The following is a 25,071-nucleotide window of genomic DNA, read 5'->3' as shown; positions in this document are numbered from 1 at the left end:
CTAAAGTAACCAGAAAGGATGGTCTGAAATGAAAATCTTTTTAAAAGCAGTTTATAGCAGGTAGTCAGGTCCTATGCAAGAATTTTCCTTAAAAAGAGGGAATCCTTATCTAAGCCTGTCTATTGTCTTTCGCAGCCAGGATAACATTCCTTTGAATATCAGGATAACTCCCCCTTTTTGAGAGCCCTCAGGACACAACCAGTGCACCAGGGGGAAACTGTAAACCCTCTTGTTATTATGTTAATTGTTCACTGTTAATTAAGGTGTGTACACCTATATAAAAGACATGTATCAATCATTTTACTTTTCATCCACTCCTCGAGGTTTCCTCACCTGCCTCTCTCTCCCCCACCTCTCTAATCTATCACCAATCAATTTCATATAACCCACTTCCATCTTCTCTCTTTTTTTTTTATAAGGGGTGGCAGATGAGTGGTTGAGATTTTTATTGCAGTGAAAGTGGGAGGGAAAGCTAGAATGAACTGTTATCCAAGGGAAAAGAAAAAGGGAAGGCAAGGAGTAGTTGAGGTCAGGGGCCTGGATGGTTGAATAAGACACTGTACTGATAATTACCCGCTGAGATGGCTGACTTCCTTAATTCAAGCTGCTTCTCCTTCAGTGGGGAGACACAAGGGCTGAGAGAGCAGGCTGCCCTTCCTCCTCCCGCTTCCTCACTGAGGTTTTAATGACTCCGGGGAAATTGGAGTCAGGAAGTTTCTGGTTTCAAACTCAATCGGCCCCACTTTTGAGTTCTTTGTAACTTCACTGTAAGAATGTGTTCCCGGCTTGTGAAGATCTTGAGAAAGACACCTCCCTGGGACACCTGCAGCTGAAGGGCAGACCAGCCAGTAGCTCTAAGCACAGCCTCTGGGAGCGAGGAAACTTCTGTGTGAATTCCCCTGATTCCCTCCTGTTTGGTCCCACTTCCAGGAGCCAGCCCCACAGACATGGTGAGACTTTAGGAAATTGCATTGCATTCTCTCACCCCAGCTGGAGACCCAGGTGTTGGTGTCAGCCCTGAGGGGGTGACTAGGTTTCCTTTAGGATAGAAGTGTGCGCTATAGGGTCAGGGTGTGGTGCAGGCGTTGGTCAGGAGGCGGGGAGGCAGAATTTGGTCAAGGGAGACTGATAGAACCTCCCTTTACCCCCAACTGGTGGGCAGAGTATGACCTCACCTGAAGCCTGGAAATACCTGAGTGACTAACCATGTACAGTGGGGCTTTGACTTACGAGTTTAATTCGTTCTGAGACCGAGCTCGTTAAGGAGCTCGTTAACTCAAATTACTCTGTCAACTCAAAGCAAAAAATCGGCAGAGAGACAGCTGGTATCTCAAAAAACTCGTTAGTCGGGACAGTTGTAAGTCAAGGCCCCACTGTACCTTATATGGACTATACATTGGACCACCAATCCACACCTGCCAAATACCCTAAGCCCTTGTCCTATATGGTCAATGCAGTAAGCCACCAATCAGTGTCCGCAAGTACACTAAGCCCCCAACACTTCCCATTCCTCCCCTCAAAAGGTGTGCCCACCCCTGGAGGTGCTGCCTCCTCCCCTTGCGAGACAGCCTGGCAGGTCCTTCTCCTCTAATAAAGCCTGTAGTCCTGGTTTTCCGCCTCTGTCTGATTTTTCAGATCCCAGGGAGCAGATTTCACCAGTGGGTTAGGGCAGGGCAATACTTATGTTCCCTCTGGGGGCGTCAGCCCTCAGCCCCCAGCTGTGCATGAGCTGTGCAAACCAAAGTCTATGCTGACCCCTTGCGCCCGCCCCTCCTTCCCTCTGTGCTTGCGGCCTGCTCTTCTAGCTAGTCCCCCCCCTCCCCAAAGCAGAATGGATCAGCTCAGGCTCTGGCCCCGCCCACCCCGCAGGGAGGCGCATGCGCAGTTCCTTGCAGACGCGGAAGCGGCCGTGGAGGGGAAGGTGGCGGTTCCCCCTGAGGAGGGTGTTTGTCTTTAAAGCTGACGCTGCCCGTCCCCCTCCCCGCAGGGAAGGCTGAGGGCGCTGCCGGCGCTGGAGTCCTTGTTGGGGTCCCCGCCCCGGAGCCTCTCTCAGCGGTGAGTCCGCGTCCCGGGAGGCTGCGCGGTGCGGGCGCCACGTGCCTTTGGGAGTAAACGGAGGCCTTGGCTCGTGGTCACTCCGCCTGTGGCTGTGGCCACCGCCTGCCGCGCGGTTTTCCCGCTGAAAACCGTTCCCGGGGCCGCGGGTGCTCCCCGCGGGGCTGAGAGTCTGAGTCAGTGGGTTCCCGCCCTTTGCGCCCCTCTCCCCGCCCGACGCTTTCCCCCCAAAGAGCCCGGATGGCTCCTGGCCTAGGGGGTCTGCACCCCCCTCCTAGGCCCACCCCCATTTAATAAGGGGTCTGCGTGCCCGGGGAGCACAGTGTCCATTGGGGGGGCTCACGGGGAAGGACGCGGTGTCCCCCGAAGAGGTGACCTGCCCGCAGGGAGGGGCTTTGTGGGCGCGGTGACTGCGGGGGGCGGGGACCCAGGCTGGGGGGTCAGGAGAGGGAGTGAGAGACAGACACGTAGGCGGGAGAGAGGGCAGCGAGGGGTCCACAGAGAGGGGCCCATAGGGGCTGGGCGGGGGCTGGACGGCGACGGTAGGAGTGAGGGGGTCACTCGGGAAAGTAGCCTGAGGAGGAAGGAAGTGGAGACACAGGGAGGAGGGGGGACCCAGAGAGAGGAAGGGGGGCTGAGAGGGAGCGGGTCCTGGGGAACAGAAGTGGGGGCCGCACAGGAGGAGGCACTTGAGACAGAGACACTGGTTCAGAGGGGAAGAGTTGGGGAGCGAGTGCAGGGACAGAAAGGGGGGCTCGGATGAGGGAGCAGAGGGAGCAGCCCTGAGTCAGCAGCTGTGGGAGCGGACAGACGGGAACAGGCAGCAGAGGGGCCACGGGCGTGGGGAGGGGAAGACGCAGATGTGTGTGGAGATGGAGCCTCAGAGACCAGGAGAAAGAGCCCCTGAAGGGAAGTCGGTTTCAGGAGTTTCATGGTCCAGGTGTAGGACAGACAGAGAGAAAAGGGGAGAAAGATCAGGGGAGAGGGGGGGACACAGGAAAGGACCACAGTGGAGAGAAAGGGAGCAGGAGAGAGAGACAGATCCATAGACAGAAATACATGTAGTGGGAGGAGGGGAACCCTCATCTGGGCAAGTGGTGAGCTGATGGGGTGTGGATCATTAAGTTGGGATCTATGGGCTTGTGGCTTGTTGAGGGATGTTTAATGAACAGAAGACGCAGAGGTAAGATGAGCACTCAGGCGATTGATTGACATTGATTTACGGACAGAGGGCTACCGCTTGCTCTGGCATGTAGCAACCTTTATACTCTCAACCATTGTTTTTATTGGGGTTTGGTGCAGGGTTAGTGCGTCAGCAGTTAATCAACTAAATTTTGTTTTGTTCTATATTACAATAGGGCATTGAACACAACTTGCAGCTGTGCCCTGCCTTTCTGCTCTACACCCACAACTATTTAATCTTACACTTTCTTAGGGAGGTAAATGTTCCGGGAACTCAAGATTGTGTGCAGTCTTGACCCAGTGTGACTCGCTTGCAAGTCACGCTGTGCTCCTAATGGAACATTCACCTCTTCTTGGCAGGACTTCAGATCCTTGATTACAAATGTCCAGCTACATGGCTTTGTGTGTTTGTGTGTGTATTTAAAGATACGTATTACTATTGATCTCCGGAAGGCAGAGAGAGGGAGAGATATGCAGTTATTGATCAGCTGCCTCCTGCTGGCCCCTCACTGGGCATCAAACCTGCAACCTGGCCATAGGCCCTGACTAGGAATCTAACCATGACCTCCTTGTTCAGAGGTCCCAGCTCAGTCACTGAGTTATGTGGCCTAGGTGTGGCTTTATATATTTAAATTAACAGCTGAATTGTCTTAGTTATACAGATTTGAATGACAATTATAAATGTCCACTGTATAAGGCTTAGGAATTTTATAATTATTTCCTTCCAATTGCAAACTTCATTCACTCAGAGGGGAGATACTTGTCTGTTGGTCATGGGTCCCTTGTCATTTCCTGGTATGGCAAGGAGTAAGTCACCTGTGTCTGTCATCATCTGATGCTTTTTAAAGGAATATTCGAAGCCTTAGTTTTGTTCCTGTGGTTGGTGGTGTCTGTGTGTGTGTGTGTGTGTGTGTGTGTGTTACTTTCCTGAATTTACTTTTTCTATGTCTGATAATTTGTTATTTAAAAACATCCTGAGATAAATCCTCTGGCTCTTCTCAGTTCCCCAGAGGAGCTTTAAGATATGCCCTCAGGTGTGCTTTCCCCCATAGAGTTGGATAGCTCCTCTAGGTGGGGCATCATGGGTTATTGAGCTGCTCTAGGTGATTGGAAGGTGAGGACAGGGATTAGCTGGAGGGTTGCAGGATGCCTTTGTGAGAGTGGGGAGCAAAATTTGTTCAGGGGAGGTAAGGGGGTGCTCTTTGGTTTAGGAGGTCAGGATAGCAGCCCACCTTCTCATTTCTGTAGGAGTTTGTGAAAGTCTTTGGGAGGAGAGACGCATGAACGCATACACTCAAAAATTCACAGTAGGGTCTCCATGTAGGAGCTCATTGTTCCTGTCTCTCTCCTGTGACCAAGGACAGGAGGGGTGTCCTTTTCCTCATTTCCAGGTCCTTCTGACTGTGAATGTGAGGTGAGCTGATTAAAAGGCTGTAACTCCTCAACATAGTGTCACTTGAGGAAACAACCCAGACCGTGATCAGGACCAGGACCCAATGGCTGCTTCTCAGGTATCAGATGTGTCCTCTGTCAGATGCTGTGTTTGCTTTTCCTCTAACATCTATTTATTTATTTCTCTTTCTGGTGTTCTTGCCTTTTCAGGTTGTTTTTCTTTCCTTATTTCATTACTTTATTGATCATAGTCAATGTCAGCAGTTTCTATATTTCTCTCTTTTTTAAAAAATATTTTTATTGATTTCAGAATGGATAGGAGAGGGAGAGAGAGAGAGAAATATCAATTACGTTAGAGAATTATGGATCAGCTGCCTCCTGCACCCCACCCTGCACTGGGTATGGAGTGAGCCCTGACCAGGAATCTAAGCCTGCCCTCCTGGTTCATAGGTCAGCCCTTTACATCTCAGCCATACTGGCTGGGCTATAATCCCCTCCTTTGTGCCAGAGCCGTGTCTGCACTCATTTTGTCACCCTCACAGGTCAGGAAGCATTCCTACCTTTAATTAGTGACTCAACTAATCAAAACATTTCTTTTGTGACAGATCAAACTTGGAAGGCAGCCATGTCTAACATCCCTACTGGGATGGGGTCAGAGGCTCAGGCATCAGTGAAGAAGGAAAATGCAGGTTTTAGGTTCACGTGGCTGCAGCATGAGCTCTAGATCAGGGGTAAGAAGTTGCACATTTGCCGAAATCGGTTTGGCTCCGTGGATAGAGCGTCGGCCTGCAGACTGAAAGGTCCCGGGTTCGATTCCGGTCAAGGGCATGTACCTGGGTTGCGGGCATATCCCCAGTGGGAGATGTGCAGGAGGCAGGTGATCGATGTTTCTCTCTCATCGATGTTTCTAACTCTCTATCTCTCTCCCTTCCTCTCTGTAATAAATCAATAAAAAATATATATATATAAAAAAAAGAAGTTGCACATTTTACTGCTCAGAATAGCTCAGAAAGTTCTGAAAAGAAGGGCAAATAGAAGAAACTTGCTCATTAGATTACTATGAAAGACTTGGGAAGTACATGTTCTATTAGCTTACAGAACATGAGAGGTACACGTGGATTGACACATGCAAAAATAAATGTTTATTTGTGTTCATTTCCAGAAATTTTTAAAATTTATTGAGGTATTTTTCGCAGTAATGTCACACCAGTGATGACCTGACCTTCCTTGTGCTTCAGTCACCTGATGCCCTTTGTCTCAGTCCACCTGATGTTCACATGGCAGAGGTGCTCCCCTCACTGTAGTAGCGATTTAATGAAAGTTGTGCAAAGACCATCACTTCACATCTGGCAATGTCTGTCCTCTTAGGTAGCGTTTGCTTTAGAAAATGAAAGACTTACTTTTCTTTGCTACAGATCATTAGCTTTTGCATGGGAGCTATAAACAATTAGGCCTTGATTCTTTTTTCTTTTTTTTAAAATATATTTTATTGATTTTTTACAGAGAGGAAGGGAGAGAGATAGAGAGAGTTAGAAACATTGATGAGAGAGAAACATCGATCAGCTGCCTCCTGCACATCTCCTACTGGGGATGTGCCCGCAACCCAGGTACATGCCCTTGACCGGAATCAAACCCGGGACCTTTCAGTCTGCAGGCTGACGCTCTATCCACTGAACCAAACTGGTTTCGGCAGGCCTTGATTCTTTACATTTTCCTTGTATTCTATTCTTCCATCATGAACGTACCCTACATGGTCACTTTTTGTGCTTTCTAGAAAGTTTCCAAGAATGATATCATTAATGTCTGAGCAGTTTTTCTAAATTTCTACAACATAGCTCTCCACTAATGATATGTAAAAATTTTGAAAGAAATGTATTAGTAAGAAAAAATTAGTTCCCCCAGGCTGGTGTGGATCAGTGGTGGAGGGTTTGATTCCTGTCCTAGGGCAAGTAGCTCCTGGGTACCTGTGGTAGGCAGCCAATCCATGTGTTTCTGTCTCTCTTCACATTGACCTCTCTCACTCTCTCTGCTTGCCTTTCACTCTACCTTCCTGCCTTTCACTCTCGAAAAGTCAATGGAAAATATCTCCCCAGGGGAGCATTTACAACCACACAAAGGTAACAGTGTGCCTTTTTGGCTTTATATCATTAAGTTTCTCTCTGTATTGTGTTTATAAAACACAAATGCGATCATACACAAATAGATTCATGAGATTTATACAGTCACTAAGCCATTTTGATTTCATAGTTGTAAAATGTGTGTGTGTGTGTGCCTAACCTGTTATCTTTATTTTAGCTATTTTTCTTTGTGTTTTTTCCCCCCAAGTATATATTTATGTATTTCAAAGAAGAAGAAGAAGAGAGGTAGAAAGAGATAGAAACATCAATGATGAGAGAGAGTCATTGACCGGCTGCCTCCTGTACACCCCACACTTGGGATTGAGCCTGCAACCTGCTTGTGTGTCCAGAGCAGGAAGTGAGTGAGTGACCTCTTGGTGCATGGGTCAGCACGCAACACTGAGCCACACCAGCTGGATCTGGCCGAATAATCTTCTTCTACGATTACTCAGTAAATTTCCAAATTAGATTGTAGTTCCTATGTGTCCTATTCCATGAGAACTGAATTCCATTAATAGACACTTTTAGTTCAAAGTTCTGTATGAATTTTTCCTTGTGTTTTCTTTTTCTGGGTATTCAGAAGTTTGGCACATCACTCCGAAATATTGGCATCACAAGTAAAAAGTGAGCTTGTGACACATGTGCAAACACAGGCCCCATCTCAGAACCTGGATCAGCGTCTGTATTTTCACAGAAGTTCTTTTCGTTGTGGCCTGCTTCACACTTGAGAAGAAGTCCATATACTTCCAACCAGCATGACCTTTCCCGCTGAGAAATATACATCACTGACCCTAAATGATGCAAATACAGCCTTCAGAAATCCATATGCTCCTGTGCATTCCTGAATTTTAAAGGTTATTTTCTTGTAAAATTAAATCTGTACTGTGGATTTGTGGACATGTGTCATCCTCGTGTGTCAGTTAGAAAACACATCAGAGAATGTTACTGGAGCCAAGTGATCTCACTGGATAATTCAGGATACCTCTAGGTCAAAACCTCTTCTCCTGACACTCTTTTCATGTTGGGTGACATTATGAACTCTGGTGACCTCTTGGTCAATGTGTGTTTTCTTTCAGGGACTGTTGACCTTCAGGGATGTGGCCATAGATTTCTCTCAGGAGGAGTGGGAATGCCTGGACCCAGCTCAGCGGAAGTTGTACATGGATGTGATGTTGGAAAACTACAGCAACCTGGCTTCCCTGGGTGAGGATGACTTCCTTCCCGATTTCCTACTCCATCCCCAGGGTTTTGTTTCCATTATTATTTTATCATCTCTCAGGGGCTTCTGCTTTTTCTGGTAGATTCTTGCTCTCAAAGAACAAATTGGGCCTTAGCTGGTTGCGCTCAGTGGATCGAGTGCCTGCCTGCAGATTGAAAGGTCCCAGGTTCGAAACCTGTCAAGGGTCAATGCTGGCTCCCTACTCAGTATGGTGTGTGCAGGAGGCAGCCAGTCAACAATTTTCTCTCATCCTTGATGTTTCTATCTCTCTCTCCCTCTCCGTTCATTTCTGAAAGCAATAAAAATAGACATTTTTAAAAAGGGAAACAAATTGGGGATAGAAAAGAAAGGCTTTGTGAAGTATGTGAATTAGGAACTCAGTATACACTTTACATAGTGTATATACTAATTATGATACTATCATAAGATAAAATTTTAGAAAATCATTTTCTAGAACATTCTAACATTCTACCATGTCTTCTGGCCAGAGGACAACTTGGATTGGAAACGGGAAGGCCTCTCCCAAAATATTCCATTTTCTTTAATTTTTATATTTTTTAAGATTTTATTGAATTCAGGGAGGAAGGGAGAATTAGAAAGAGATAGAAACTTCAGCTGGGCATTCGTTGATTTTTTTGTATGTGCTCCGACCACACATCAAACATACTACTTTGGCATATTGGTACAATCCCCTAAGCAACTGGCCTACCTGTGTAGGTAAATTGGATTCTTTCACTTAGTTCTATGCATCTAGGCTTCTATCATGTCTTTTCATGGCTTGATGTATTATTTCTTTACTAGATACCCGGTGCACGAAATTCATGCTAACGGGGCAGTGGGGGTGTACTCAGCCCAGCCTGCACCCTCTCCAATCTTGGACCCCCTCGGGGGATGTCGGACATCCCTCTCACAATCTGGGACTGCTGGCTCCCAACCACTCGCTTGCCTGATTGTACCTAACCACTTCTGCCTGCCAGTGTGATCACTCCCTAACCACTCCCCTGCCAGCTTGCTTGTTGCCTAAGTGCTCCCCTGCCATCCTGATCGCCCCCAACTGCCCTGCCGACCATCTTGTGGCTGTGGTTGCAGCCATCTTTGAAGGCGGGACAGCCAATTAGCATATTCCCTCCTTATTGGCTTTGGGTGCTGACATATTTAAGGGTATGACAGTCAGTTAGCATATTTCCTCCTTATTGGCTGTGTGATCCATCGTCTTTGCGATGGCATGAGGGCTAACTAGCATATTTCCACTTTATTAGATAGGTTAGTAGTAATACTTCATTGTTTGTACTTCAGTGTATTTATCTATTAACTTGTTGATGGACCTCTTCATTGTTTCCAATAATTGTAAATTATGAATAAGCAGCCCCTTGTAGGCTTTTGTATAGATAAACGGCTCAACTTTTTGATTTAAGGTTAAGGAGCCTAATTACTGAGTGTATATTCAGTTTTATAAAACCTCCAGAGCATCTCTCCAATGGGCTGTAGCATTTGGCATTTTCAGCAGCAGTGATTGGGAGTTCGAATTGCTCCACATCACAAAGGCATTCGGTGGGGTCAGTGTTCTGTATTCTGCCTGTTCCATGGTGGTTTACTATTGCTTGGTTGTGCTCTTAGTTACTTCTCATTGTTATAATGTGCATTCCCTTAATGACATAAGACATGCAAGATATTGTTACACTGATTTTCTATGAGTATATATTTTGTAGTGCTGTGCTGTGCGTTAAGGTGTTTGGCCCTTTTCAGGTTGTTATGTCAATGTTCAGTTTGAAGCATTCTTTGTCTATTTTACATAATTGTCCTGTGTATATTGACTTTTTTATTAATATATATAAATTCACTAGATTCCTGGAACACAAAATACATGCTGTGTAGGGTTCCTAGGCCTGGCCTCCTGGCCTCCTCATTCCCTCACTCCTTCAAAGCCCCTCCACCTCCGCTGGTAGCCCCCTGGTCATCAACGCACGTCATAGCTTGCGATCGAACTCCCGCTCTCCAGGTCAGACTCCTGGACAATATGTAGATTTCTTATTGATTTCAAAGAAAAGATGAGGAGAGAGAGATAGAAACATCAATGATCAGAGAGTATCATTGATGGGCTGCCGTGTGCCCTGAGTAGGACTCGAACCGTGACATCTTGGTTCATAGGTTGATGCTCAACTGCTGAGCCGTGTCAGCTCGGCCATGTTGACTTTTACAAATACATTTTCTCAGCCTGTGGCTTCTTTGTTTTTTTTCTGTTGAGGATGACGATTTTGTTGTTATTTTTTCTTTAATGCTTGAGTTGATACATTGACGTTTCCATTTTAATACAATGGATTGAAATACAAACCTGTTATGCAGTTGCCTTTCAAAAATGTGAAATATGTAAAATGTATGTAGTTTTATATTCCAGAACATGGAAGTTATATTTGCAGCTATTGTGTCATTTCTGGAATAAACATAGTGAGTCACATCGTGAAGGAGATGAGTTGAGATATAAATTTTGTCACCTTGTGTGTATAATCAAATGAAATCTTTTATTTCAAATGCTAAAGGGTCATTATAAAAATAGTCCTTTTTTTTGTTTTGTTTTTTGTTTTTTTTCAATTAAATCTTTATTGTTCAGATTATTACATTAGTTACTCTTTTTTATCACCATAACTCCCCTCCACCCAGTTCCCCGCCCCCCTCCGCCCTCGCTCCCCACCCACTGTCCTCATCCATAGGTGCACGATTATTGTCCAATCGCTTCCTGCATCTTCCACACCCCTTTCCCCCCCAAGAATGGTCAGTCCATTCCTTTTCTATGTCCCTGATTCTATTACAATCACCAGTTCATACTGTTCATCAGATTATTTATTCACTTGATTTTTAGATTCACTTGTTGATAGATGTGTATTTGTTGTTCATAATTTGTATCTTTACCTTTTTCTTCTTCTTCCTCTTCTTAAAAGATACCTTTCAGCATTTCATATAATACTGGTTTGGTGGTGATGAACTCCTTTAGCTTTTTCCTATCTGTGAAGCTCTTCATCTGGCCTTCACTTCTGAATGATAGCTTTGCTGGATAAAGTAATCTTGGTTGTAGGTTCTTGGTATTCATCACTTTGAATATTTCTTGCCACTCCCTTCTGGCCTGCATGGTTTCTGTTGAGAAATCAGCTGACAGTCATATGGGTAGTCCCTTGCAGGTAACTGATTTTCTTTCTCTTGCTGCTTTTAGGATTCTCTCTTTGTCATTTGCTCTTGGCATTTTAATTATGATGTGTCTTGGTGTGGTCCTCTTCGGATTCCTTTTGTTTGGGGTTCTCTGCACTTCTTGGACTTGTAAGTCTATTTCTTTCACCAGGTAGGGGAAGTTTTCTGTCATTATTTCTTCAAATAGGTTTTCAATATCTTGCTGTCTCTCATCTTCTGGCACCCCTATACTTCTGATGTTGGTACGCTTGAAGCTGTCCCAGAGTCTCCTTACACTATCTTCATATTTTTGGATTCTTTTTTCATTTTGCTTTTCTGGTTGGGTGTTTTTTGTTTCTTTGTATTTCAAATCGTTGACTTGATTCTTGGGATCCTCTAGTCTGCTGCTGGGAGTCTGTATAATATCCACCATTTCAGTCAGTGTATGCTTAATTTCCAGTTGGTCCTTTATCATAACCCTAGGGTCTGACTAGATTTCTTGAGGATCTCACTACATTTATCGGCGGTCTCAGCAGTCTTTTTGAGGGTCTTACTAAATTTATTGGTGGCTTCTAGAAAGTTCCTGAAAAACCTTAAAAGTGTGGTTTTGAACTCTATATCCAGACTCTGCTTCTCAGTGTCCCAGTAATCGCTGCAAGCCCCACGGAGAGAAAGTTGCCCTAGGGTTCTGAGCAATGCCAGACAGTCCCACTTCTCCCATATGAGTCTGGGTGCCCAGAACTGGAGTTCAGAGTCTGAGACTCCCTCCCGATTGAAAATGACAACCGCGCCCTCAGCCGCCAGCCTGCTCTGCATGCACTCCGCACCTTAGTATTTTACTTCAGCACTGCGCCTCCTCTGAGTCTCAGTATGTTTTTCTCTTTCCTCCTAGTTGTAGAACTTCCACTCAGCCAGCCTTCCTGTGGTTCTGGATGATGTCCGTTCCGTCTTTTAGTTGTATTTTTGAAGTGGTTGTTCGAGGCAGCAAACTCCGGTGTTTACCTATGCCGCCATCTTGGTTTCTCCAAAAATAGTCCTTTTTTTATCAGTCCGATATCTTCACTATTGCAAATAGTGCTGCAATGGATATATGGCTGGGTATATCTTTTTTAATTCATGTTCTCTATGAATTCCTGGAAATGGAATCGCTGTGTTAACTGGTACTTTTTTGTAAATATTGGAAAACCCTCCATCATGTTTTGTAAGTGGCTGCAAGAATCTTTCTATATATATATAAAAGCCTAAGTGACTGGTCAACCAGTTGCAATGACGACACACTGACCACCAGGAGGCAGATGCTTAACACAGGAACTGCGCCCTGGTGGTCAGTCCGCTTCCACAGCCAACCACCCTTGGTTGGCCAACCACCTGTGGTCCCTCCCACTGGCCAGCCAGCCCAGATTGCCAGCCAGGCCGAGGGACCCCACCTGGGCACAAATTTGTGCACTGGGCCTCTAGTATGTTTATAATTTTGCTGGCAGTGCACGAATGTTCTCCTTTCTCCATTTCATTGGTAATACTTGCCATTTTTTGATTTAGGGATGATTGGCATCCTTTTAGATTTTTGGTGATATTTAATGATGGTGTCCATTTGCATTTCTCTGATGATGAGTGAGTTGAATATTTAATATGTCTATTGTGCATCTTTATGTCCCGTTTGGGAAATGTCTATTCAGGTCCTCTGCTCATTTTTCAGTCAAATTGTTTGTCTTTTTGGTGTTAAGTTGTATGAGCTCCTTATATATTTTGGCTCTTTAGCTTTAGAGGATGTAACAATGCTGGGCTTTTGTGGTTGTTATTATTTTGTGGTTTCTTTGGTATGCCAAACTTACTCTTTTGTACTCTCATTTCTTTATTTTTTAGCTTCTTTGTTATGCCTAGGAAGATATATCCAAACCAGTATTTTTAAGAGTGATGGTGAAGTTCATTGACTATGCTTTCTTCCAGTGTTTTCATGGTTTCAGGTCTTATATTTTAGTTGTTAGTCCATGCTGAGTTCATTTTGGGTCATGGCCTATGAAAGGGATCTAGCTTTAGTATTTTGCATGTATCTGTTCTATTTTTGTTACACTACTTGGTGAAGAATCTTGTATTCTTGCCCTCTATCTTACAGATTAATTAACAATACATACAGCTCTGGACATTTTTAAAGTTGTGTTACTTCTTTTTTCATGTTGATTTTTATTTATTTATTTATTTTTTTAATTTTTTAAAATATATTTTATTGATTTTTTCACAGAGAGGAATGGAGGGAGATAGAGAGTTAGAAACATCGATGAGAGAGAAACATCGATCAGCTGCCTCCTGCACATCTCCTACTGGGGATGTGCCCGCAACCCAGGTACATGCCCTTGACCGGAATCAAACCTGGGACCTTTCAGTCCGCAAGCCGACGCTCTATCCACTGAGCCAAACCGGTTTCGGCCATGTTGATTTTTAAAAGGTCACTGTATATTCTGGATATTAACTACTTATCAGATAATGTGCTTTGTAGAAATATTTTCCCATGCCACAGCTTGTATTTTGAATGCACTAACAATTTGCTTTAATGGAAGTTATATTTGTACTAGAAACCTGGTGCACGAAATTTGTGCACGGGGTGAGGGCTTGTGAGTCCCTCAGCCCAGCCTTCACCCTCTCCAATCTGGGACCCCTCAAGGGATGTCCGACTGCCTGTTGAGGCCCGATCCCAGACCTTACTGCTCCCCTGCCAGCTGGATTGATGCCTAAGTGCTCCCCTGCTGGCCTTGTAGCCCCTAACTGCCCCTTATTGCCAGGCTGGTGGCCCCTAACTGCCCTCACCTACAGGCCCGGTCACCCTTTACTGCCCTCCCCTGCCGGCCTGGTTGTCCCCAACTGCCCTCCCCTGCAGGCCTTATTGCCCCTAACTGCCCTCCCCTCCTGGCCCGGTCACCCCTAACTGCTTTCCCCTGCAGGCCTGGTCCCCCCCAACTACCCTCCCTGGCAGGCCTGGGTCCCCCTCCAACTGTCTTCCCCTGCAGGCCTGGTCGCCTCCACCTGCCCTCCCCTGCTGGCCATCTTGTGGCAGCCATCTTGTATGTTGGAGTGATGAATCAGTTTGCATATTATTGCTTATTAGATAAGATGGGGTGTCATGCCTTTTGACTATTTTCTTTTGTGACCTTTCCATTTAGTGCTATAATAAAAAAAATCAAATGTCATAGAAACTTTTTTATATGGCCTGGCCAGTTTGGCTCAGTGGATAGAGTATCAACCTGTGGACTGAAGGGTCCCGGGTTCAATTCTGGTCAAGGGTACATGCACAAGGTGCAGGCTTAATCTTCAGTAGGGGCCCTGCAAGAGACAGCCAATCAGTGAATCTCTCTTAATGTTTCTATCTTTCTCTTCCTCTCCCTTCCTTTCTTTTTTTTTTTTTCAATTAAATCTTTATTGTTCAGATTATTACATTTGTTCCTCTTTTTTCCCCCCCATAACTCCCCTCCTCCCAGTTCCCGCCCCACCCTCCGCCCTCACTCCCCACCCACTGTCCTCATCCATAGGTGCACGATTTTTGTCCAGTCTCTTCCCACATCTCCCACACCCCTTTCCCCCCCAAGAATAGTCAGTCCATTCCCTTTCTATGTCCCTGATTCTATTATAATCACCAGTTCATTCTGTTCATCAGATTATTTATTCACTTGATTCTTAGATTCACTTGTTGATAGATGCATATTTGTTGTTCATAATTTGTATCTTTACCTTTTTCTTCCTCTTCCTCTTCTTAAAGGATACCTTTCAGCATTTCATATAATACTGGTTTGGTGGTGATGAACTCCTTTAGCTTTTCCTTATCTGTGAAGCTCTTTATCTGACCTTCAATTCTGAATGATAGCTTTGCTGGATAAAGTAATCTTGGTTGTAGGTTCTTGGTATTCATCACTTTGAATATTTCTTGCCACTCCCTTCTGGCCTGCATGGTTTCTGTTGAGAAATCAGCTGACAGTCGTATGGGTATTCCCTTGTAGGTAACTGAGTTTCTTTCTCTTGCTGTTTTTAAGATTCTCTCTTTATCTTTTGCTCTTGGCATTTTAATTATGATGTGTCTTGGTGTGGTCCTCTTTGGATTCCTTTTGTTTGGGGTTCTCTGCGCTTCTTGGACCTGTAAGTCCATTTCTTTCACCAGGTAGGGGAAGTTTTCTGTCATTATTTCTTCAAATAGGTTTTCAATATCTTGCTCTCTCTCATCTTCTGGCACCCCTATAATTCTGATGTTGGTACGCTTGAAGCTGTCCCAGAGGCTCCTTACACTATCCTCGCATTTTTGGATTCTTTTTTCATTCCGCCCCTCCGGTTGGGTGTTTTTTGCTTCCTCGCATTTCAAATCATTGACTTGATTCTTGCGCTCCTCTGGTCTGCTGTCGGGAGTCTGTATAATATTCGTTATTTCATTCCGTGTATGCTTAATTTCTAGTTGGTTCCCCAATATAACATTGAGGGTCTCATTAGTTTTCTTATAGATCTCATTAAGTTTATCGGCGGCTTCTAAACAGTTCTTGAGAGACCTTAAAAGTGTGGTTCTGAACTCTATATCTTCCATTGACAATTTTGTCCTGTTTCTTTGTCTCCTCATTTTGTTATGCTTCCTTGGTGCACCCCCTAGTGGTCTTTGTGTGCAGTCTTATAGTTAAACCTTGATTGTTGTAGCTAATACCATGGAGGGTTTGATCTCCAGGCCAAGTGGCTATGAGAATCAGCTGTGTCTGCAGTGAGAGAACTTCTGTCCTCTAGGGAGGTGCTAATCTGGCGTTTGCCTGAGGCTATCCGGCAAATGACTCTGTGCAGGGCTTGGGCGGGGCAGGTCGCACAGGATCAACAGGGTGGGCCGGAGAGAGCAGTTATGGCGGCTCTCAGTCCTGTCCCCAGGGGCTCTGCCTCTCTCAGTCCCAGCACCCGCTGCAAACCTCGGAGAGAAAGCTGCACTCGCTCTGACCGAAGCCAGACAGTCCCGCTTCTCCCGTTTGAGTCTGGGTCCCTAAAGACTCTCCTGTATCTGGAGCTCAGAGTCTGCGACTCCCTCCCGATTGAAAACGCCAACCACGCCCTCCGCCGCCAGCCCGCTCCGCGCACTCCGCACCTCAGAATTTGACTTCAGCACTGCGCCTCCTCTGAGTGTCCATATGCGTTTCTCTTTCCTCCTAGTTGTAGGACTTCCACTCAGCCAGCGTTCCTGTGGTTCTGGGTGATGTCCGTTCCGTTTTTTAGTTTCACTTTTGAAGTAGTTGTTCAAGGCAGCAAACTCCGGCGTTAACCTATGCCGCCATCTTGGTTCTCTCCTCTCCCTTCCTTTCTGAAAGCAATACAAATGTACTGGTATTTAAAAGAAAAACAAAAACTCTTCAATAACTTTTCTTTTAATAGATTCAGTTATTATTAGCTTTATTTTTGAATCTTTTATCCATTTTGGTTTAATATTTGTATATGTTTAATTACAGTTCAACGTCACTCATTCTTTTACACGTAGACATTTAAATATCTCAACACTATTTGTATATGTGAGAATATGCTTTACTTCTTTGGTGGTGTAGGCACCCTAGTAGAAGATTATTTTACCTCATGGGTGAGTAGTTGTAAGCAGGCTCTTTATTCCACAGTGTTTCATTTTGGTAGTTGTTGTTAATCCTCACATGACATTTTTTCCATTACTTTTCAGAGAGAGTAGAAAGGTGGGAGCAAGAAGCAGGGAGAGAGGGGAAACATCGATGTGAGAGAGACACATCAACTGGCCCCCTCCTCCATTCGCCTCCACCCAGGTGGGGTGGGAATTTGCAACTGAGGTATGTGCTCTTTAAGGGGAATTGAACCTGCCACCCTTAAGTGTACAGGATGATGCTCTGATCCTGAGCCACACTGACCAGGGCCTACTGTGCTCCTTTATTTACCCGTGTCTTAACGTGTAGATGATACGTTTGGATCACACCAGTTTTGAAATATTTTTTTTATATCTGGGTGTATGATGCCTTTCAGCTCGTACTGTCTCTCCCATGTTTGTTTTGGTTCCCTGGTGTCCTGTGTCATTTCATATCAATTTTAGGATGAGGTTTGCTAATTTTGTGAAAAGTGACATTGGGATGTGGATAGTGCCTGCTTTTTTTCTCTTTTTTTAAATAAATCTTTATTCAGAAAATTACAGTTGTTCCTCTTTTTTCCCCCATAACTCCCCTCCACCCAGTTGCCACCCCACCCTCTTCCCTTACCCCCGCCCCCCATCCTCATCTATAGGTACGATTTTTGTCCAGTCTCTTCCCACACCCCCCACACCCCTTTTCCCCCCGAGAATGTCAGTCCACTCCCTTTCTATGCCCCTGATTCTATTATATTCACCAGTTTATTCTGTTCATCGGATTTTTTATTCACTTGATTTTTAGATTCACTTGTTGATAGGTATGTATTTGTTGTTCATAATTTTTATCTTTACCTTTTTCTTCTTCCTCTTAAAGAATACCTTTCAGCATTTCATATAATACTGGTTTGGTGGTGATGAACTCCTTTAGCTTTTTCTTATTTGTGAAACTCTTTATCTGACCTTCAATTCTGAATGATATCTTTGCTGGATAAAGTAATCTTGGTTGTAGGTTCTTGCTATTCATCACTTTGAATATTTCTTGCCACTCTCTTCTGGCCTGCATAGTTTCTGTTGAGAAATCAGCTGACAATCGTGTGGGTACTCCCTTGTAGGTAACTGACTTTTTTTCTCTTGCTGCTTTTAAGATTCTCTCTTTGTCTTTTGCTCTTGGCATTTTAATTATGATGTGTCTTAGTGGGGTCCCTCTTTGGATTTTTTTTGTTTGGGGTTCTCTGCACTTCCTGGACTTGTAAGTCCTGCTTTGAATGTTTGTCAATCTTGGGTACTCGTGACAGCTTATACTGTTAGCATTCCAATGTAAGGTCATCGCATATGTAGTTCATTTATTGAGTTCTTATTTAATTACAGCCAGCACTAATTTATACTTTATTTTTATTGATTTTAGAGGAAGAGCAACTCGGGGGAGACGGGGGAGACAATTTGTTTCCCCAGTTAGTTATGAATTCATTGATTACTTTTTAGTGTGCCCTGAGCACAAATCAAAGGTGCAGTGTTTTGGTATGAGGATCACACTCTAAACAACTGAGCTTTTGGGCAAGGTGAGAATATCCTTTTCTTATCTTGTGGTTTAGTCATCCTGGGTAAAGATCTTTAGACCCCATCCAGAAGGATTTGTATGTCGGCCTTTTAATCTAATTTGCTTTATTATTTCCCTCTGCCTTAATGTCTGTATTACAGGTTGTTGTTTTTTGTTGTTTGTTCGTTTATTTTCTAACATTTTTATTGATTTCAGAGAGTAAAGGAGAGGGAGAGATAGTTAGAAACATCAATGATGAGAGAGAATCATTGATAGGCTGCCTCCTACACGTCCCCTACTGGGGATCAAGCTGGCAACCCTGGCATGTGCCCTTGACCATAATCGAACCTGGGAACCTTCAGTTCACAGGTTGGTGCTCTATCCACTAAACCAAACTGGCTATAGCTGTATTACAATTTCTTTAATAACAGAAGCTTTGAAGTATGTTTTAAAATCAAGAAGCCTGAAGCTTTTAATTTCATACATTCTTTTCATGATTCACTTGGTTACATGGAGTCCTATGACATTCACATTAATTTTAGAAAGAGCTTTTTTTATTTCCACCACAGGTGTCACTGGGAATTTGATAGGAATTGCTTTGAATGTTTAGGTAACTCTGGGTACTAATGACAGCTAATACTGTTAACATTTCAGTCCGATCATGGAGTGTGTTTTCCAATTTACTGATTCGGTGTTTAATTACAGCCAGCCATGTGTTCGTGTGTGTGTGTCTGTCTGTCTGTGTCTGTGTTTTCTTTTTTTTTTTTTTTTTTTTTTTTATATATATTTTTTTAAATATATTTTATTGATTTTTTACAGAGAGGAAGGGAGAGAGAGATAGAGAGTTAGAAACATCGATGAGAGAGAAACATCGATCAGCTGCCTCCTGCACACCTCCCACTGGGGATGTGCCCGCAACCCAGGTACATGCCCTTGACCGGAATCAAACCCGGGACCTTTCAGTCCGCAAGCCGATGCTCTATCCACTGAGCCAAACCGGTTTCGGCTGTGTTTTCTTTTGTTACTTCTCACCCGATGTTATTTTTCCCATTGAATTTTAGAGAGAGTGGGAAGGAGGGAGGGGGATTGAAAGAAAGAGAGAAATATCATATCGATGTGAGAGAGACACATTGTTGTTTGGCATCCTCACACATCCCAAATGGGGTTCGGATCGAACCTGCAACCATTTGGTGGGTGGGCCCATACTCTAACCACTGAGACACACTGCAAAGGGCACCCAGCAATATTTTATGCTTCACAGCATACAAGTTGTGCACCTTCTTGGGAAGTAAATTGTTAATATTTCATTTTCAATTATGCTGTTATTCATGTAAATACATACTTAATTTGTTATTGATTTCAGACAGGAAGGGAGAGGGAGAGAGAGATAGAAACACCAATGATGAGAGAGAATCATTGATCATCTGCCTCCTGCATGCCCCCTCCTGGGGATCGAGCCCACAATCCAGGCAGGTGCCCTTGGCTGGCCTGGGACCCAGGACCCTTCAGTCCGCAGGCTGACACTCTATCTATCCACTGAGCCAAGCCGGCTAGGGCCATTTTTTTTATTTTCTATTTTTCTTGTGACCATGAGAACTACTTAAAATATCTTAAGGTTATATCAGTGTATCCTAAACTCATAGTGTCAACTGCATACAAAAACTCTTCAGATTGCCATTTTTAACCGTGTACCCACATACGTTAATATCAAATTATCTTTAATGTTGTGTGCCTGCAGTTATTTAAGATTTTATTCTTTTTTATATTTTTTATTTTTTCAAAATACCTTTTTATTTCAAGGAAGCAGATGGGGAGAGAGATAGAAATATCCATGATGAGAGAGTATCATTGATTGGCTCCCCCACACTGGGGAAAGAGCCCGCAACACAGGCATGTGCCCTCACCTGTAATCAAACTGTGACCTCTGGTTCATAGGTGGGACCCTTATCCTCGGAGCCGCAGCACTCAGACTATTCCTTTCATTTTCTAAAGTTACACAAGAGAAATCAAAGTGATATGTGTTTCTTTAATAGAACACCACAAATAGAAGATGCACAAATGCACTTCCCTCATCTCTCTCTCCAGTGAAGTAACTGGGAATTGGGAGTGTTTTCATAATATTGCCATTGTGTGCCAAGGGATTTGAGAAGGTATCATTGGCAAATGTAAGCAACTCTTTGTCCCTCTTTATGTGAGTTTTCCTCGTTGTGACTATCTTGAGCTTTCATTCAATACTATACTGGCTCTTGGAGTCCTCCAAAATGTCATTTGGTCAATACTTGCTGGTAAGTTCTAAGTGTACTCAACTGATTGTCAAAACGGAAAATTCGTGTGTTTTTTTTTCAGCTATATCACCTAAAGATAACCAGGCCTTTATGCCAAAGCCCAGAATACAAGATTTATTCTGTGAAATAATACTGGTAAGATATAAAAGGTGTCGCTTTGATAATGTACACTTAATGAAAGCCTTGAAATTTGAAGAAGAGTGTGATGACAACAGAGGATATTAATATAAACAACTAATCTGGAAAAATTATCATAATAAATTTCTTTTTACCTAAAGAGGTCAGGTATATTGCTGAAACCGGTTTGGCTCAGTGGATAGAGCGTCGTCCTGCGGACTGAAAGGTCCCAGGTTCGATTCCGGTCAAGGGCATGTACCTGGGTTGCAGGCACATCCCCAGTAGGAGATGTGCAGGAGGCAGCTGATCGATGTTTCTCTCTCATCGATGTTTCTAACTCTCTATCTCTCTCCCTTCCTCTCTGCAAAAAATCAATAAAATATATTTAAAAAAAAAAAAGAGGTCAGGTATATTATGAATTTGGGAAACCTCCCAATTTAAAGTCAGTTACATTGGCAGATCAGTGTGTTTGTGCACATGAAGGTTGAATACAAGTTTTTACTGTTATGCATTCTTGGAAAAGAAATTTGGAAAAACTAGGAATTCGCGTAGTCTGTAGTGTAAATAATTTACGTTGTTTAAAATTCAGGTGGAATTAAACTTCGTCAATCATTTCTAAAATATATAGATTTATCATGTACCTATAAAATTAAAATGTGCTCAATTTAGCAATGTTTTATGATTTTTTATATTTAAAAAATGTAATTCATTTCAGAGAGTAAGGGAAAGGAAGAGGGAGAGGAAAACATCAATGATGAGAGACAATCATTCATTGGCGGCCTCCTGCATGCCTCCCACTGGGGACTGATCCGGCAGCCAGGCCATGTGCGCTTACTGGGAATGGAACTGTGATCTCCTTGTTCATATGTCAAAGCTCAACCACTGAGCCATGCTGGCAGGGCAATTTGGTAATATTTTATTCATTTTTATGATTATTTTAAAAAATATTTTTAATTATTTCAGAGAGAAAGAGAGAGGGAGAGAGAGAAACATCAATCATGAGAAAGAATCATTGATCGGCTGCCTTTGGCATGCCCCCTATTGGGGATAGAACCCAGGTCCCTTCAGTCTGCAGGCCAACGCTCTATCCACTGAGTCAAACCAGCTAGGACAATTTGGTAATCTTTCAAACAAGGCTTCATCCTTCTTCTTACAATAATGTTTTGTGTTTATTTTTTGTCTAGTATATTAGGAAAGCTTTTGTTATATAATCATCTAGGTTTAATGTGTATCACAAAATTGTTTTTATGGAACAAGTGTACATATTTAATGAAATTATAACTGTCACTAAAGGTCTTTCTATCTCCCATAATCACCAGAGTACACATAACGGAGATAGAAGTTATGAATGGATTGAACATTGGAAAAACATTAAGCTAGAGTCATATCTTAATCATTGGACAAGTGAGCTGCCAGAGGAGCATCATAAAAGTGGAAAAGTCTTTGACCAAATGTCCAATCACAATATACATCAGGTTTTTCCTATTGTGGAGAAGACACACAAAGGAAGTAAATGTGTCCAGTCTTTTCTGCAGCCTTCAAATTACGATGAACAAGAGAATATTCCTACTGGGGAGCAGGCTTACAAATGGAATCCATGTGGGAGAGTCTGCAGTCAAATATTCAATCTAAATAGACGCAAAAAAATCCATAGGGGAAACGAACCTTATAAATGTAAAGATTTTGGTAAAACATCTTATTGGCCTTCAGGTTATACTCTAAATCAGAGAATTTATACTGGAGAGAAGCCTTACAAATGTAAAGCATGTGGCAAAGCCTTTAAATGTCATTCCTCTCTTATTGTACATAAAGGAAGAATTCACACTAAAGCAAAATTATACAAACTCAGGGAAAATGAAAAAGTCTTTAGTCAGTCCTCAAGACATATGCAACATCATAGAAGTCATAGGGAAGAACAGTCTTATAAATGTTCAGAATGTGACAAAATCTTTAGCCAACCCTCAACCCGTATTCTTCATCAGAGAATTCACACTGGAGAAAACCCTTATAAATGTAGAGAATGTGGCAAGACTTTTAAAAACCATACAGTTCTTACTAATCATCAGAGTGTTCATACTGAAGATAGGCCTTATAAATGTAGAGAATGTGGTCAAGCATTCCTCCACGCCTCAAGCATGATTCGACACAAGAAAGTTCATACTGGAGAGAAACCTTACAAATGTAGAGAATGTGGCAAAGCATTCCTCCACGCCTCAAGCATGATTCGACATAAGAAAGTTCATACTGGAGAAAAACCTTACAAATGTAGAGAATGTGGCAAAGCCTTTAGGCAGTCCGCAGCCCTTACTTGCCATCAGAGAGTTCATACTGGAGAGAAGCCTTATAAATGTAGAGAATGTGGCAAAGCCTTTAGATATTCCTCCTCCCTTAATGTACATCAAAGACTTCATACCGGAGATAAGGTTTATAAATGTAGAGCATGTGGCAAAGCCTTTGGCCGGTCCTCACACCTTATTTGTCATCAGAGAGTTCATTCTGGAGAGAAGCCTTATAAATGTAGAGAATGTGGCAAAGCCTTTAGGCAGTCTGCAGCCCTTAGTTGCCATCAGAGAGTTCATACTGGAGAGCAGCCTTATAAATGTAGAGAATGTGGCAAAGCCTTTAGATATTCCTCCTCCCTTAATGTACATCAAAGACTTCATACTGGAGATAAGGTTTATAAATGTAGAGCATGTGGCAAAGCCTTTGGCCGGTTCTCACGCTTTACTTATCATCAGAGAGTTCATTCTGGAGAGAAGCCTTATAAATGTAAAGTGTGTGGCAAAAGCTTTAGCTACTCCTCAGATCTTAATCGTCATCAGCTTATTCATTCTGGAGAGAAGCCTTATAAATGTAGAGAATGTGGCAAAGCCTTTAGCTGGTTCTCATCCCTTACTAATCATCAGCGTGTTCATACTGGAGAGAAGCCTTATAAATGTAGAGAATGTGACAAAGCCTTTAGCAATACTTCAAATCTTATTGTACATCAGAAGGTTCACACTGGAGAGAAACCTTATAAATGTAGAGAATGTGGGAATGCCTTTAGCAGGTCTTCAAGTCTTACTGTACATCAGAGAATTCATTCAGGTGAGAAGCCTTATACGTGTAGAGAATGTGGCAAAGCCTTTGTCACCTCCTCAAATCTTATTAAGCACCAGAGTATTCACACTGGGGAGAAGCCCTGCATCCCTTACTAAGCATCAGAGAGTTCACACTTTAGAGAAGCCTTAAAAATGTGGAGGATATCATGGCCTTTCATCAGTGTTCCTGCCTTACTGTAAAGCAGAGTTCATACTTGAGAGAAGACTTACAGATGTGAGGAGTGTTGTATGTCCTTTACCTGCTGTTAGAACTTACAGAACATCATAGAATTGATACTGGCAAGAAGCCTTATGAATGTGAAAAATGTAGAGAAGGCTTTAAAAGGCATTCATGTCTTACTGTACCTGAGAGACTTTATACTAAAAAGAGAACTTACAGCTGTAGAGAATGGGCTGGAGCCTTGACTCAGCTCAAGATTCACTGCACATCAGAGATTTTACAGTGGAGGGAAGCCTTTATACTGTGGATAACGTGAGAAAGCCTTTAATATGTAGTCTAACCTGCTCAACATTTTAGGAATCATTCTAAAGAGAAACAGCAATAATATAAATTTTTCATCTAAGGATTTAGGCTTCAGAGGTTGAAGCTACATTGAGAATGATAAATAAGGTCTTACAAATTATCAGGTATATGTCAAAGTGTATATTCTCATATCTCATACAACATTGTATGATTATTACTGGATCGAATTCCCGCAGATATAAAGAAAGTTCTAAAGCTTACCCATAATGTAAACATTAACTGACATCAGAATTCATACTGGGGAGAAACAACACAAATGTAATATTGTCCTAATGTGTTTAATCAGCATCCGACGCTTATTCCTCACTTTGGAATTCATTCTAGACCAGTGGTTGTCAACCTGTGGGTCCTGCCCACCTTTGGGGGTGGAACGACCGTTTCACAGGGGTCACCTAAGATCATCAGAAAACACATATATAATTACATATTGTTTTGTGATTAATCACTATTCTTTAATTATGTTCAATTTGTAACAATGAAATTTGGGGTCACCACAATTTGAGGAACTACGTTAAAGGGTTGCGGCATTAGGAAGGTTGAGAACCACTGTTCTAGAGGGATACTTTAAATCTGACGAATGTGGGAAATCATATACTTGGACCTACAGCCTCAGTCAGTATCAGGTATTGTAATTGGATAGAAATTCTACATTTATGTTATAGGAGGAGGGACTTTTGTTCCAAATATACAGTTTATGAAACTCCAAGGAATTTATGCCTCAAAGTGACTTTAAATATGTAAAAGCGAAGCCAGAGTAGCCACCACAGTTGTGAACAGCACCCATCAGAGGAGCTGCTGCC

General features: G+C 43.1%; 2 protein-coding genes across 6 annotated transcripts in view; both read left to right on the top strand.

Moving 5' to 3' along the window:
- The window catches only part of LOC118649208 (zinc finger protein 737-like), a 35,936-nt gene extending 31,195 nt beyond the window's left edge, over positions 1 to 4,741 (top strand). For both annotated transcript variants that reach the window (XM_036296085.1, XM_036296083.1), the window contains one exon: positions 4,629 to 4,741. In XM_036296085.1, the coding sequence (XP_036151978.1) occupies positions 4,629 to 4,655 (27 nt within the window). In that variant the 3' untranslated portion in view covers positions 4,656 to 4,741. The remainder of the gene's footprint in view (positions 1 to 4,628) is intronic.
- LOC118649189 (zinc finger protein 883-like) lies at positions 1,881 to 24,714 on the top strand. 4 transcript variants are annotated; one of them, XM_036296034.1, is made up of 4 exons: positions 1,881 to 2,055; positions 7,823 to 7,949; positions 20,592 to 20,665; positions 21,967 to 24,714. In XM_036296034.1, the coding sequence occupies exons 2-4, from the start codon at positions 7,907 to 7,909 to the stop codon at positions 23,842 to 23,844; spliced, it is 1,995 nt and encodes a 664-aa protein (XP_036151927.1). In that variant the 5' UTR covers positions 1,881 to 2,055; positions 7,823 to 7,906; the 3' UTR covers positions 23,845 to 24,714. The 4 variants fall into 4 exon arrangements, with proteins under 4 accessions (XP_036151927.1, XP_036151925.1, XP_036151926.1 ...); XM_036296032.1 differs by lacking the exon at positions 1,881 to 2,055 and adding an exon at positions 4,632 to 4,748; XM_036296033.1 differs by lacking the exon at positions 1,881 to 2,055 and adding an exon at positions 7,476 to 7,600.
- The last annotated feature ends 357 nt before the right edge of the window (positions 24,715 to 25,071 follow it).

This window comes from Myotis myotis, unplaced genomic scaffold (genome assembly GCF_014108235.1).
Source record: "Myotis myotis isolate mMyoMyo1 unplaced genomic scaffold, mMyoMyo1.p scaffold_m19_p_28, whole genome shotgun sequence".
Classification (NCBI taxonomy): domain Eukaryota; kingdom Metazoa; phylum Chordata; class Mammalia; order Chiroptera; family Vespertilionidae; genus Myotis; species Myotis myotis.
The sequence above is the reverse complement of the archived record's forward strand: the minus strand, read 5'-3'. Positions and strand labels throughout refer to the sequence as shown.